The sequence below is a fragment of the Tubulanus polymorphus genome, chromosome 3 (assembly GCF_964204645.1).
Source record: "Tubulanus polymorphus chromosome 3, tnTubPoly1.2, whole genome shotgun sequence".
NCBI lineage: Eukaryota > Metazoa > Nemertea > Palaeonemertea > Tubulaniformes > Tubulanidae > Tubulanus > Tubulanus polymorphus.
This window is the reverse complement of record NC_134027.1, coordinates 13,510,125-13,525,131: the sequence shown is the minus strand read 5'-3', so window position 1 is coordinate 13,525,131 and position 15,007 is coordinate 13,510,125. Positions and strand designations below refer to the sequence as shown.

The 15,007-nt window shown below is 33.9% G+C and overlaps 1 protein-coding gene across 6 annotated transcripts in view; it reads right to left on the bottom strand.

Annotated features, from left to right (window-relative positions):
- Positions 1-2,001: 2,001 nt before the first annotated feature.
- Positions 2,002-15,007, bottom strand: part of LOC141902693 (zinc metalloproteinase nas-30-like) — a 184,423-nt gene continuing 171,417 nt past the window's right edge. For 3 of the 6 annotated variants that reach the window (XM_074790529.1, XM_074790532.1, XM_074790530.1), the window contains one exon: positions 2,002-3,342. In XM_074790529.1, coding sequence (XP_074646630.1) covers positions 3,074-3,342 — 269 coding nt within the window. In that variant the 3' untranslated portion in view covers positions 2,002-3,073. Of the gene's footprint in view, positions 3,820-15,007 lie in introns of all 6 variants that reach the window. The other 3 variants (XR_012618918.1, XR_012618919.1, XM_074790531.1) reach the window with 3 other exon arrangements.

Here is a 15,007-nt window from a genome sequence, read left to right as displayed (position 1 = left end):
CTTTCATGACTTTAAATGCGGATAGATTATTGTCGTGGCCGCAGTTGATAAGATTGGTAGAAATTCTTCAAAATTTGAAGTAGATTCGTAGATTCTGCAAATTTCAATTGTCACTTGTTTATCAAGACGTGATCAAAAGACTTGAATATCATTTGAAATGATTTGAATCGGGTTTTTATTGATAAAACCAAAATTCATTAAGACTAGTCTTAAAACTTAAAACTGTTTCTCGAAAGTGGTATAACTTGAAATTGTTTATAGAATATGAATGATGTATGAAAATTTGAGAATATGAATGTATCAAATTTATAACTGATTATAATTTTAACTATTGAATTGTTATCAATTATATCTGTGATTTTGAATGTCTGTGATTACATTTATTGCGATGATGAAAATAAAAAGGTATCTTGATTTAGCCGATATATTGCGTCGATCTGTTTCAAAGTCTGTTCTCGTTCTCGGATTCAACTTCTCAGTCAAAAAGCAGTGAAATAGTTTCATGTATTAGCACTTACTATGTAAGCTGATACCCTCAATTAACTGTGGAAATAACGACCTGTGGGAAGTGAGGTGCCATAACCCAGATGATAAGACAGAGACTTTCCTCGACAGTCTATTTTTATCTGTATCAGTTCACAATTACATTTCAAGCCGTATGGTGCGCTGTTCACCATCTGCAACTCGCTCGAGTTTGACCCAGGCCGTACTATCACTGAGTTATCATAACGATTTCAGGATTAGTTTCATTTTCAACTTATAGTTTGAAACAATTGTTTCATTTTTTTGATGAATGTAAAATAAAATATATTGAATTGAAAAATAAAGTTTCTCAAGAAAGTCAAATGCTAAACTCGTCATAAAAAAGTCCCCGATGAGATTTCAAGTATTAAATGCGCTCATCGCATCGGTAAGACATGCTTTAGCTTTTTTTTAATGATAATTACAACCCGCAGATAACTGTTAAATGTGTGACTTTCTGAGGGCTTTTATATGCTCATCCTTCACGTACTTCACGGTAATCAGCATTTTACGGTGACAACAACAGCGGCAGATTCACCTTAATTCGAGGAAGCGTGAAAATAGCGAAAATGAAAATCTCATTTTTGATCATTGAAATGTGACAATACGGTTTGATTTTTTTAGGTCAAGGGAGCTTATTAATTCTGAATAAAGTTTTTCGCATATATTCTACTCGCATAACTAGTATTTGTTCGTGGCAATGGTAAAAAAACTTCCCCCTAATCCTCTGCTCGAGCATTTTATGTCAATCTTTAAAAAAAAAAAATAAAATTCGCCCGCACTCGGCACTATCCAGAAAAAAGAATCTGGTGAGAAACTAGGGTATTTCTTTGTGTAGCTTAAAATAGGTAAGTGGATGATTAGGACTAATCGATACAATGCCATAACATGGTGCTTCCCCTTTCTGTATTCGCATAAGGAAAAAATTCCACTGGCCCGGACGACCAGTGGATTTCTTTTGTTACTGCAGTGTTGTCATAACGCGGAACAACGGAATCTCAGAATTTTCTAAAAACACGGAAATTCTTCAATTTCACTATAAATAGTAACCGGGTTTTCCATCGGGGATACTCACTGTCGGACAAGGCACCGTACCGATCGATGCAATGAGTTAGGTTCGAATCCCTTTATTTGTAGGCTATTTCATCAGAAATTTTTTTATGATACAATTGACTGGCTGCCACCTGCGGTAGCAGTTGGAATCAAGTAGAAAAAAAGAGACCACCCTAGGCAAACTTCTTATAGAGGTTTGCGAACTTCAGAAACGAATATTATCAGTTGAATTATTGAGCTTGTTCGCGGTAGGTCGGGTCGTACGTAATTCTTTCTACGTGGATAGTTCCAAACATTAGATACTACGACGAAACGACCGATTCAGTACCATTCATTCTTATTTGATCCAAAAAATCAGCATGTAGGAACAAATTTAATAGCTGTCACAAAGAAAACATTTAAAAGAACGAAAGCATTTTTCAACCTCTAATACCATTTTATTTTCATATACTTTTCCTGATACGCTACTTTCGCTTATAACAATGCTGAAAAACAACACGCATGAACAACCCTAAAGCCCGAATGAAATGAAATAAACATGTCTATTTGTTTATTTTCCATCGATTTGGATTCCTTCACTCAGTACAGTAACCGATACTCTGCATCACAGATTTAGTTGTTGACAGGCGATATAATAGATCATCACATACTGGTATCCGGTATTGAAAACATGGGTCCGATGCCTTGTCCAACAGTGCGTATACCCACGGGAAAACCCGGTTACTATTTAAAGTGAAAGTGAAGAAATTCCGTGTTTTTGAAAAATTCCGCAATTCAGTTGTTCAGCGATATGACGACACCGTGTTACTGGCCCTCCGATCATTTCCTTTTTTACGAATTCAAGTTGCTGTATATACAAAGACAACCAATTAAAGGAAAACTACAAATTCATAAATCGATTGAGTTTTTAGTCCTATATAATTGCAGAAATTGTTTTGATAACAAGCAAGCATCGTTCCAGGGGAACTCCCGATATTCATAGTGCATTTCTCTACTTATTGTGATCAACAATTCGAATTGAAATAAATTTCGAATTTTGTCAAACTTAAAGCTTAATTCATGTCCATTAGTGGCCTGCCAGAATGATAAATTATAGCACTACTCTACGTCGTAAGCCAGGCCTACTGACGATGTCTAGCGTCTGCAGTAGTTTGACCTCATTAAACGCTGCCAGTTGCTCGTCATACTCTGCCTTCTATTCTGATCAGCTGAGGATTCCCCGGACTCCACACGCAGTTCCAAGAAATGAAGCCAAGATTAAAATTCATACTGAGAGCCGACTGTGAAACGCACGATGTAAAAATGTACCGAGACATGGACAAACAGATGTTTGCGCACAAATCAATTGATTTATATATTGTTGTAGCTAAAATATCCACTGGCCATACGGACTTCTAGGAATAAAGAATCTACTGGCCCGACAGGCAATCCACTGGTCTCGGGCTAGCGGGCCAGTGCTTAAATCGAACCCTGATTCATGTACATCGTCTGCTTTCATTTAATTTGTATTACATTGCATGATTTCGTAATAGTCAATTCTTGAATCATGTTTTTCTTCATGCGTAGCTCTATTGGCTTGAGTATGGACACATATAGTACCACCATCCGTGCGGAATTTGCGGAACATTATAGAATTACATCTGAATTGTTGTTCCTCCAAACAGACTAATTTACATTGATTTAGTGTTGTATCGTAGCTAACATTAGAAGTTTCATCGTCCATGGCTACGTAAGACATGGGTACTTTTTGCCATCCACACATATCAACTGAAAATTACATAATACACTTATTAACAGTTAATCAAAAAAACAATTGAATTTCACTCCCTAAACAGTAGAGTGCGGATAAGTCGGATACGCTCAATTCGGATACACGCATATTTCTAAAGTCCCGGTCAATTTGGGAATATGATAGTACAAAATATCCGAATAAGTCGGATTTCATGAGTATGACTTGAAATAGCTCAGTCCAATTGAGAAATTGTAGTACAATTTCGTATATTAAATTTGGATAAAACATTTCAAGATCTGTTTGAACCGAATGCGTCCCTAATGCATTGACGGCGCATCTTCGTTAATCATTAGTATCGGTAAAAGATAGAAAAGGCCAGTTACTTTATACTGACTTGATTTAAAGTTATTGCCAAGCGATTAGCTCGGTAGAATGTCCGGATTCTCCGGATTGTAAGGAAGTCCAGGATTATTGTAGGGATTCCCCAATTCTCTTCCAAAATTGCGTATTACCTAAGACATAATAAGAGTAAATGCTAAAAACCGGACGAGGAATATTCAATTAAATTTTATTCGACATTTATATAAGTAATCATTATTCCAGTGTTAATGTGTCAGAGTCGAAACTTGGTGAAGCGCACAGCCAGTCTTAAGTTTTAATGAATAAATAGTGGCGAGTGCCCTTTCCAACTCATATAGAATTCTACATTGTAAAAAAAAAAATTGCGGGGGCACCTGTGTTCAGCGTGGTCCGTGGCCAAAGAAAATCACCCAAAATATCGAAGATCTATTCAAGCGAAGATTCGCCGCGATCAGATACATGTATAGAAAAGGAATTCATTTTTGCGAAAAAGCATGCTTTGGGAGTGTTGATTACAAATTGAAAGCCTTGTTTGTTTTATCTTTCATACGACTAAATCTTATATGATATTATACATGCACTTATCTGATATGTTTTACGAACGGCTTTAATAGTTTTATATGTTTTGCACAAGAAATGTGTTCCCAAGTTCTACATTGTAAAACAATGTAGGTTTTGCTGATGGACGGGACCCAGTGGCGTGACCAAAGAAAATCTCCCAAAATATGATGGATCTTCGAGCGAATTAAGGGACCCGAGATTGAATAAGAAAAGAATCATTTTCTGCGAAAAACAACGTCGGAGTATGGGAATGTTGATAACATATTGAGAGCCTATTGTTTTATCGATTACACGAAAATAAATATTTCTGTAGTTAAAAAACGTCAGATTTCTACATTGAATCTCATGGCTTCAATAGTTTTATATTGTCGTGCGACCGGGAGGGGGAAGCCCGAAATTGCTGTGGGAGAGCGCCGCTGTTCTTGTCCGGGACGCATGCACTTCCCCTCCTGTCTTGCACGGCGATGTAGAAACCAGAGACCAAACATAACCAACGACTTAACTCAGGTTGATAAAAAATGCAAGGATGCTATTGCATGAACTTTAACAAATGACAACTGACAATATCATATCACCCTTACCCCGCGTGTTGCACTGCCTCTGCTCCGGCCGATGTTGCCACCAATGTTGCTCTCCCTGTTTTCCCCCAGAGTACGGTTTGTACCCTGCATTTATTCTGTTATGATAGGCAATTTTTTATTTTTATAAAACATGCGTAAATCGATAGCAGTTGTATGTTCATAATACATACAACTCTATTCACGGAGAATTCGTAAACGGGCAAGTTTGGCTTAACGATCATTTAATGTTTATTTGCCTTTGTTACTGGTTCAGTTTATGTCTTGGATTATTAAGAAATATTTTGGATTTAGTTTTCAAGACAATTGTAAAAATCCTAAGGGATTAGTCAAGTGTTAATGTCTACATGTTTGGGACCCGAGACAACTCCGGGCTTGTTTCTTAACCAGGGGCCGGTTGCACAGTCGTGACTTAAGTCCAAAAGTGGTCTTAAATCTTAAGACTGGTCTCAAGTTGTTAGATTGGCTATAGAACTTAGTTGGTCTTAGACTGGTCTTAAGTCTAAGCCATGACTATGCAACTGGCCCCAGTGTCTTTACAAATTGAAATAAAGGCGGTTTCTATGTTTGATAGTAGGCCTACGAGGATGAATAATTTTGCTATTTTCTAAGTTGATCCAATAGTCCATTTCATCGAAGACCACGGATGCATTTTACATATCAATACGGAGTGACATTTATCTGCTGGGGCCAGTTGCATGGTCACGGCTTAGATTTAAGACTGGTCTAAGACCAACTAAGTTCTATACTCGATCTAACAACTTAAGACCGGCTTTAAGATTTAAGACCACTTTTGGACTTAAGTCACAACTGTGCAACTGGGTCCAGGTTGCTAAGAACATTAATTCTTGGGGGCCTGGTGTGCGAATCAGGTCCCGAGGTTGGTCGTCGGTCCTCCCCAAATGTGGTGGCGTTGGTCACGAGAATAGTTCTTTGGAAACCAAATTTTGATAGTATAAAAATAAGAGAAATAGCTGAACTAGTCGAAGAGTACCCGGGAGAGCAACGGGGGTAGCTCCGGGAGAGCACAGGGACAACGGGGAAGAACAAACGGAAGAAACTAGGAACGAAAATTGTAAAAGGTGTCGATGCTTAGGAACCACTAAGATAATAAATAGTTGTGAGTATTTAGATAACAGTATATACACCTGAGTTATTTATTTTTGGTCTCGGGTCAAAATTCAATTTGTGTCGTTGTGCGGAGCTGAGGAAGGATACGCTCTCCCACGATATTTCGGTTCCTTCTTCGGGCCGCATAACATTCTATAAATTTATCGTTATCTAATTCCGGGTTTTATTAGAAAGCTTTTAATTATTCCATAATACTAGACAGCAGGAATTGTCCCACGAACTGGAGATAGCGTAATAGCAGAAAGTGATACGTAGTTAAATTGATTAAAATTCCTATGTCACAACAATATGTATTTCACTTAAGATTTGTTCCTAAGTATCACAACGGGTTGCATGGGTACGGAATTAATGGAACAACGGTATTCTGATTATAGCGTATACGAATTTTACTCGAAACGGAAAAGGGGAATAACGTTTGAAAAACGGGAGTAAAAAACACATAAAGATAAGACATGTTAAAAAATGCACGGCATTTTACTCCCAGGGATTGGCAAAATTTTGAGTTAATTATTCAGTATTTGTGTGGAGCGGGACGGTCAGCTTTGTAACACGTGGACCGCGCGCGCCGAAGGCGCGAGCTGGAAGCTCCTTAAGTTAATCGCGCGTATGAGGCAAATTCAAATTTCCCATATTTCTCCATACCGTCCTTCTCAAAAAGTGTAGTTAACATCCGGACACATGGGCATTGGCTAAATCGCGGCAACGAAAATGACGGTCACGGACGAACTTTCGTCGAAACTTGCGGGCCGCGTCGCGCGGGTAGTTTAAATACGTGAATCAAGCATAACAAAATTATTTTGTGTAATTTTCAGAATATTTACAAAGAATATTCACAAAATATTGTCAAAAAATGTTATTTTTAGTTCGTATTTCTCCGTAGAAACCGATTGGAAGACTGGATTCGAATCCCACAAAAGCACAGTCCCTTGGCAACGGGTTGAATTTTTTAGAATAACAAGCGCGCCGGTTTCACAGCATCACTAAGGGTCAAGTCCTGGAGAATAACGCGCGCGCGCGATCCGCGTGTTACAAAATGACCGTCCCGCTACATACAAGTACATATTAATTAACTCAAAATTTTGCCAATCCCTGGAGTAAAATGCCGTGCGTTTTTTAACATACCTTATCTTTTTATGTGTCTTTCACTCCCGTTAATCCCCTTTTCTGTGTCGAGTAAAATTCGTATAGGCCTACATAACGCTATAATCCGTATCTAAAATACCGTTCTTCCATTAATTCCGAACCCATGCAACCCGTTGTAGTACTTGGGAACAAATTTTTAGTGTAAAACATAAAAAACTATTGAAGCTATTGAAACTATTGAACTATTTAATGTAGAAATCTGACGATTTTAACGACAGAAAAATTTATTATCGCACAATCGATAAAACAATAGGCTCTCAATATGTAATCAACATTCCCAAACTCCCACGTTTTTTTTTCGCAGAAAATGATTTTTTCTTTTTTAATCACGGGTCCCTTGATTCGCTCGAAGATCTATCATATTTTGGGTGATTTTCACGCCAAACACCGGGTACCTTCCAGCCGCAACCTACATAAAAAATGAAAAATAAATTCTCGCACGCTCGAATTTATTTTTATTTTTTACTCACCCGACCCTTCAACCTTTGATATGAAACAACTAAACCCCTATTATTCTTAAAATATTCATATCTAAAAAGTGTGAGTAAAGTGTTAGCATAATCTAGAAAAATAAGATCCAATAAGGGTCAAAAAATATTTCAAAGCGTAAGGTTTCAGCGAACTCTAACTCTTTTTGAATTTTAACCTATTTTAATAAAAATTTGATATATAAATGTGCTCAAAGTTAATTAAAGTTCCCGCGAAAGGCATGAGTAATAAATACGTAAATTCAATATTATATAATTTAACTGTGAATAATGATTTAGCTGATATTTCAGGAGTAAATATGAATAAGTATTATAAATCTGAAAATAATGAATTAATTGAAACGTCAGATATATTTTGCGATAATATAATGCTATATAAAATCATGTTAGAAAAAGAAATTATTAAAGAAAATAGGACAATTTTTCTTAACGTCTATCAGAGAAAGATAACCCATTATGAAATTAAAGATTGTTTTAATCAAGGAAATATTATATTAGATAACTTAGCTATAAAAATTACACGTGTTTTAACAATTCATGATGATAATTCAAAATCATATATCTTGAGTAAAATTAATCAAGAATTAAAATTAACCGATTATTTGCAGTATTTAAAATTTCATTATACAATCAAAATTTAAATGAATTGATACAGAATATGGATAATATTGAACAATTATTAAATGAAAAAAATTACAATATATCAGATGTAGATGTTACACAAGATTTTAAAGGATCATTTAATTCAGATGAAATAAAATCAATGTTCGAAAATAGAAAATATAAAGTTCTAAAAGAATTCTCTATAGTTGTGTTTCAGCATTACATATGGATGATAAAATAAAGATTTATAATAAAACAGCATGTCAATTCAAATCTCCTAGTGTAAATATAATTTTCGGTTCAAATTTAATGAGTTACATAAATTGCTATCAAGAGAGGTTAAAAGAATCATTTGAAAAATCAATTGAAACAGGATTGATTAGAATTGAAATAACAAGTATTTCATTTAAACGAGAATTGAAAATGATGGAAAAAATAAAACAATACTTCAAGAAAGAAAATATTAACTATTCACCTGCTTATTTACAACTTGATTATTTATTGGTGATTTATTAGCTAGGAAATTTATAGGATATAAATCTAGGGTAAGTAAAAATATTGAAGAGTCCTCCTTTTTACTCATTTTATCAATGTTTACAATTAAGAATATTTCATGTTTATACCTCACAATTAATCAAAATGAGGATAAATCAGAGTTCATTATTGAAGCAAAAAAATATATTAAAACTGAAGGAGCAACTGTTATATCTTCAACTAATTCAATGTTTACAGTATTGAATAAATTTATATTTAGATTTAAATTACGTGAAACAGGAATTAGTTTTACAACTTTAAAAAAGAGATACGATATAAAATCTAAACCTTTTTATAAATTAGATGCACTTGATATTGAAGAAGATTTTGATATAAAATTATTATCTAAAAGTGAATTTGAAAGATTAGAAGAAATGAAAGAACTTAAACAATTTCAAGAAGATATAGATAAAAATAGAAATAAAATTTGTAATGAATTAAAACAACAATTAGAAATTGATAATGAATTATTTGAGACAGAATTTAAAAAACTTGAAATAATTCCTGAAGTAAAATTAAATGATTATACTCCTAAAATATCTGGAATTTAAAATAATACAATTTTGAAATTAGAGGTTTTTCAACTCAGTGTAAATGTATGACAGATCTTTATTTCGCGCTATTTTTTAACAGATCAAGGCTTTTATGAAACTACAACTGATTTAAGAGAATTATTGATAAAAACATTACAATTAAATATTAAATAATATTTACTTTGAATTGTCTTCGATAGAAAAAATCATCGAAAAGTTAAAAATAGGAGTTCATAGCCCCGATCGACACTTTATTTTATCAAAATTAGAAAACCTATTTTCCAAGTAAAGAAGATAACACACAATCATTTTGAAATAATTGATAAAATGGATTTTGAATAGATGAAAAAATATACTGAATGTTTGAAGATAAATTCTAATGATTTCATTAATGTATGTGACATACGTAAAGAATCTGATTATTCAAGAAAAATGGAGCTTATGTATTGTTTTTCTAATATTTTTCTAATATTTCTTATTGATATTAAATTACTTTACATTTGACTAGAATTCAACTAGAAAAACAATAAACCAACTAACTTAGTTAAAGAAACCTAGTCAAATGTAAAGAAATTTAATTTCATGTATGAATAAATTACTTCTGAGACTGAAATTTCAGAAATAAAGCATAATACGTATTTAATACGTATCAAATACATTGATACCTAAAACCCCCTTTTTGATTAACTAATATTTCATACAATATTTCATACATTTCAGCTAATTTAACAGTCCATTTCATGATTTATCATTTAGTTTATGAATATACAATCTACACAATTTAATACAGTTTAACAATGTAGCGGATTCATTGTAATACTCTTTTAATAATGATAAATGTAAATATATAATTGAATATGATTTATACTTTTCCAAATATTTATAATAAATCTGTGAGATAAATAAATATTGAAACAGAAATATATGATAAAAATATTCATGATATCTATGTACTAGACGTACGAGTAAGAATCCAAGAATCCAAGAATTCTTACTTTCTTACTCGTACCTCTAGTACATACATATATAAATTAGTTTAGATTATATAAAAATGAATAAATTATCAATCTAAGTATAGAAATAGTTAAAATATAATCTATTTTTTATTTTTATTAAGTGAAAACATATAATTTATTCATTTTTATAAAACTAATTAAGGCAGGTACGAGTAAGAATCCAAGAATCCAAGAATTCTTACTTTCTTGGCAAGAATCTTGGTTTCTCACTCGTACGTCTAGTACATAGATGTATAAATTAGTTTTTATAAAAATTATAAATATGAATTATTAATCTAAATATAGAAATGGTTATAATATAGTCTATTTTTATATATCTCAGCCAATTTAACAGTCTATTGCTTAATTTGATTCGTATAATTTCTCATCCAATTCATGAATATACATGTGATTCCTTAATGATTTTTTATTTTTATATCTTTTATTACATATTTCATATTTCACAGCATTTAATACTATTTATTCGATCTGAAATATAATTTATGTTATCTTTCAATTCAGCGTATCTAATTTTACAGCTATCATAGAATTCTAACAACTGTTTTATAGTATAAACTGAGAATGAAAATAAACCTGAAATCATAATAATTGATTTAATATTATGTTGATTTTTATATATTAGATGTAATATTTCTGATACCTTATTTTCACTCATTTTTATAGTTAAAATATATAGAATGAATTAAATTAAATGATGCTGTTTCAATCCTCAATATCATTTAAATCATTAACTTTTTTATTCGTTTTATTTCTGTGATTAGATTAGATTGATTAGATTGAATTCTAAAATTCAATTTAATTTTATTGGACATTCTATCAGCATAATTCTACAAAATTAATCATTGACGACGTTATTATTGGCTATGCTGAGAATGCAATGCCAATCTTTCCCTATATTTTCAGAGTTTAAACTAGAAAATACAGTACACTCGATCACCAGTCACCGGCTTATCGGTCCCGGGGACGAACATAGTCTAAAATTTTCTTTTTTTATTACTTTTCCGATCCGATATTACAGAACATCATGATAGATAGAATTTAAAACCAACCACCGATAGCAAACGTAAATTTTAAAGAATAAAAAAAGATACTGATTTATATTACACAAATTATAATCATATTTTCAGATTGTGTCGTCGTATTAATTGTGTCACATTAGTACCTAAAACATACTTGAAATAACATTTTTTACAAAGCAGATAATTATCCAGTAATGTACCAATTCGACATCACTTTACAAACAGCAGATTATTCTTCCAGTTTGCTTCTGATTTCGGGCAAATTGTTAAAGCATTGCAAAATACTGTTCATATAACAACTGGTGACGTTTAAATTTGCAAGGCACAACATGTTGTTCAGTGATTAACTGGAATGAATGAATTAAACATCTAAGTAAAATAATCAGGGCATGATATTTCGCTAATGCAAATCTTTGAAGGGGAAAAGTTGCCAATAGTTTACGTGAGTAGAAAATTAAAACCTCCTGAGACACGATACTCTACGATTGAGAAAGAGTGTCTAGCTATTATTTGGGCAATCAGAAGATTACGGAGATACTTGATTGGGAGTGAATTCATTCTAGAAGTGGACCACCAACCTCTCCAATTCTTAAATAGAGCGAGAATTGATAATGATCGAGTACTACGATGGACACTTGAATTACAACAGTACAAATTCAGGGTGAAAGTAGTAAAAGGAACCGAAAACGTTACAGCCGATTACTTAAGCCGATGTGGCGGATACAATTAGATCCAGAGTGTATTTATTATATTATAATTTCAAGAAACAAAGTTTAAAAACGAGGTTTATTTAGTTGTGGAATGCTCTTCACGGTCCTGTTGTCATTTTCATGGTGTGAACACCAAATGTGTATAAGTAGCTTCCTGAGCTGGTAGAGAGGGAGAAGACTGGTCGAAACACACCGGACGCTGAAGGAAAACTTCGTGCGACGAACTGCACGCCGAGAAATCAGTTGACCTTCCGCGACGGACAGCACGCTGATAGATCAGAAAACCTAGTGCGACGGACAGCACGCTGGTAGACCGAGAAACCTTGTGCGACGAACAGCACGCTGATAGACCGAGAAACCTCGTGCGACGGACAGCCCGCTGCTTGACGACTGAAACCTCCTGTAATGAACGGCACCTCAAATCATGTTAAACCCATATATTAATTGTACATAAGTTAAGTTTACCTGTTCATTAAATGATTTGTATTAACTTACATAAGACTGTTCGTTGCGTTTGATTGATCGTGGAAAAATGTAACAGATATATAGGAATATTAAACTAGATTGGGGCAGAGTATTTTTCTTTTTTATCTGCACGAATTTCATTCCCATCTGTAAATTTAGATACTCAAACCTTAAGCTCCCAATCGAAATTGGTCGCTATGACAAATTAACCGGGAATATCGAATTTTCACCTCATGTAATAGAAACAAACTGGGTGACGAGTATCATTTTATTTTCCAGCGCGACTTTTATAACCAAATTACACAACGTTATCATCCTGGCTACTTCTTAAAAGCTTATAAGCTTTGCAAACAATTTTCAGTGTGACGAAATGTGTACACGGGTTATCAGTCTATATTAGACAAACCCGTATTTTGTGAAACCACTTATCAATATTAATGTGTAACATGTATAGCTGGACGGGTTCGTGTACGTAGGTAAATGTGTGTATTTTGTATGCTACCATCTTGTCACTGTAATTGTATTTTCATTATTCATATGTACTATCTGTGCTCATTATATTCATTTTATATGGAGCAATAAACTAAAATAACCTAAACTTAGAATAAAAAACTTTTCGGCCAACAGCTGGATTCGTAGGGTTCCTACCACCCTTATTTGCCTTTCTCGACATTTGGAGGTAGGTTGGATTAATGCTAGTTAATGCTATTAGGTGGGATAAGAATGGCAGCCCCGGCTTGTACCCCATATCTATATATCTGCAGCATGCCCGCACAACGGATGGTGAGAATATTATACTATTTTACTATGCATTACTTTTCTAAACCATGATCAATGATATTTTGCTGTAACAGAAATGAACCGACAAACATTTAACAACTAAAAGGCTTCAACCTGTGTGCTCGGGCCGGTAACAAATTCGACTTTCCAATCGCTATTTCTTCTTAAATCAAAGCTCAGGTCGACATGAGCGATAATGATACGCTGGGCAGAAACGGCAGTCAACGTTCCTCCGTAATCATTCTTACGGCATCGCATTTAAACAATCCGTATGAGAAAGCGAGCGGGTCGAGGCCACCCAGCGATGTACCCGTCTCATCGTAAACCTTAGCGTCAAGCAGTAGCGCCATACACATTGGTCGACTAGAAAAATTCCACGCTAAGGCAGGATCGTAGTGACATTACCGCAACGTTCGAAATCAACTATATACTACACAATATCGGTCGACCTGTATGGTGTTTTTTTAATGTGAATTAGAATTGTTTAAAATTCATCTGCATACCGATACAAACGTTTTTTCGTCAAGATAATCCCTGGTGTATGCATAACTAATTTTAGTTCAGGTATTTTCAAACAAATCTTTTTAAATTAAGAGAATATCCTTTATCCAAGATTACCGGCTTCGTTGATGTTGGTGAGCTTCACGTGTAACTAAAACGAGGGCGCTCTTGCCCGCCTCCCATATGGCGCACTTTAAAAATAGGAAAAAGTTTTCAAAAAAAGGATCAGGTGGCGTCGGTATCATATATAGGAAGTTCTTGAAAAATAAAATAAAACCAATTTCGACTGACTCTCAGTTTGTATCTTGGTATGTATTAGATAAAGATTTATTTAATCGCGACAAACATGTACTTTTAGGTGTAATTCATATTCCTCCAGAAAATAGTATTCAATATAATTAATTAGTATTAATATTATTCAGAAATACCTATCAGAGAAATTGAAATAGAGTTATTACGATTGAAAGTTGAGTATGATTTCAATGTATTAATTACTGGTGACTTTAATGCTCACACCGCTTGTTTGCTAGACTTTTTGGAACCTGATAAGCAGATAATTCAAGATGATAACTTAGACCCTATTGTTGACTCGTTGATTAATTAAGGCGTTCCCACTACTAGAAATAATCAGGACAAAAGAACGAATAATACAGGCTATCAACTAATAGATTTGTGTAAGAACCATTCACTTATTATCCTCAATGGCAGATGTGGCAATGATCGGACAGGTAATTATACTTTTAGGAACACCAGTGTCATCGATTATTTTGTGTGTGATTTAGAACTGTTTGGTTATGTTGGACTTTGAAATAATTCCTTTTGACCCATTATTATCTGATGGACATAATCCAATTAATTTGTGCGTGTATACGAATTCTAGGCACCCCATTGCTAGCGATAATGAAAGGGCTAATGAACACGCGAACTTTAACACTTCAATTAGGTGGGACAGTCCTAGATCAAATCAATTTTTCCTGAATGTAGAATCAAAATTACGAGGTAATGATTTAGATAAGTTACTTTTGGATGGGTTACAAGATCTAGGAAATCAATCGCCAGATGACATTAATGGACTTACCGATAGATTTGTATCTTCTTTATTATCAGTGCTGATGAGCGTAATTTGATGTACCATAGAAAAAGTAGGAAAAGTAATAACTGCAAAAAAACGGTTCGCAAGAGATGGTTTGGCAGGGACTGTAGAGATGCACAGAAGAGATATAATTATATGAAAAAAAGATATAGGGGTTGCCCTACCCCTTCCAATTTTTAATCTCT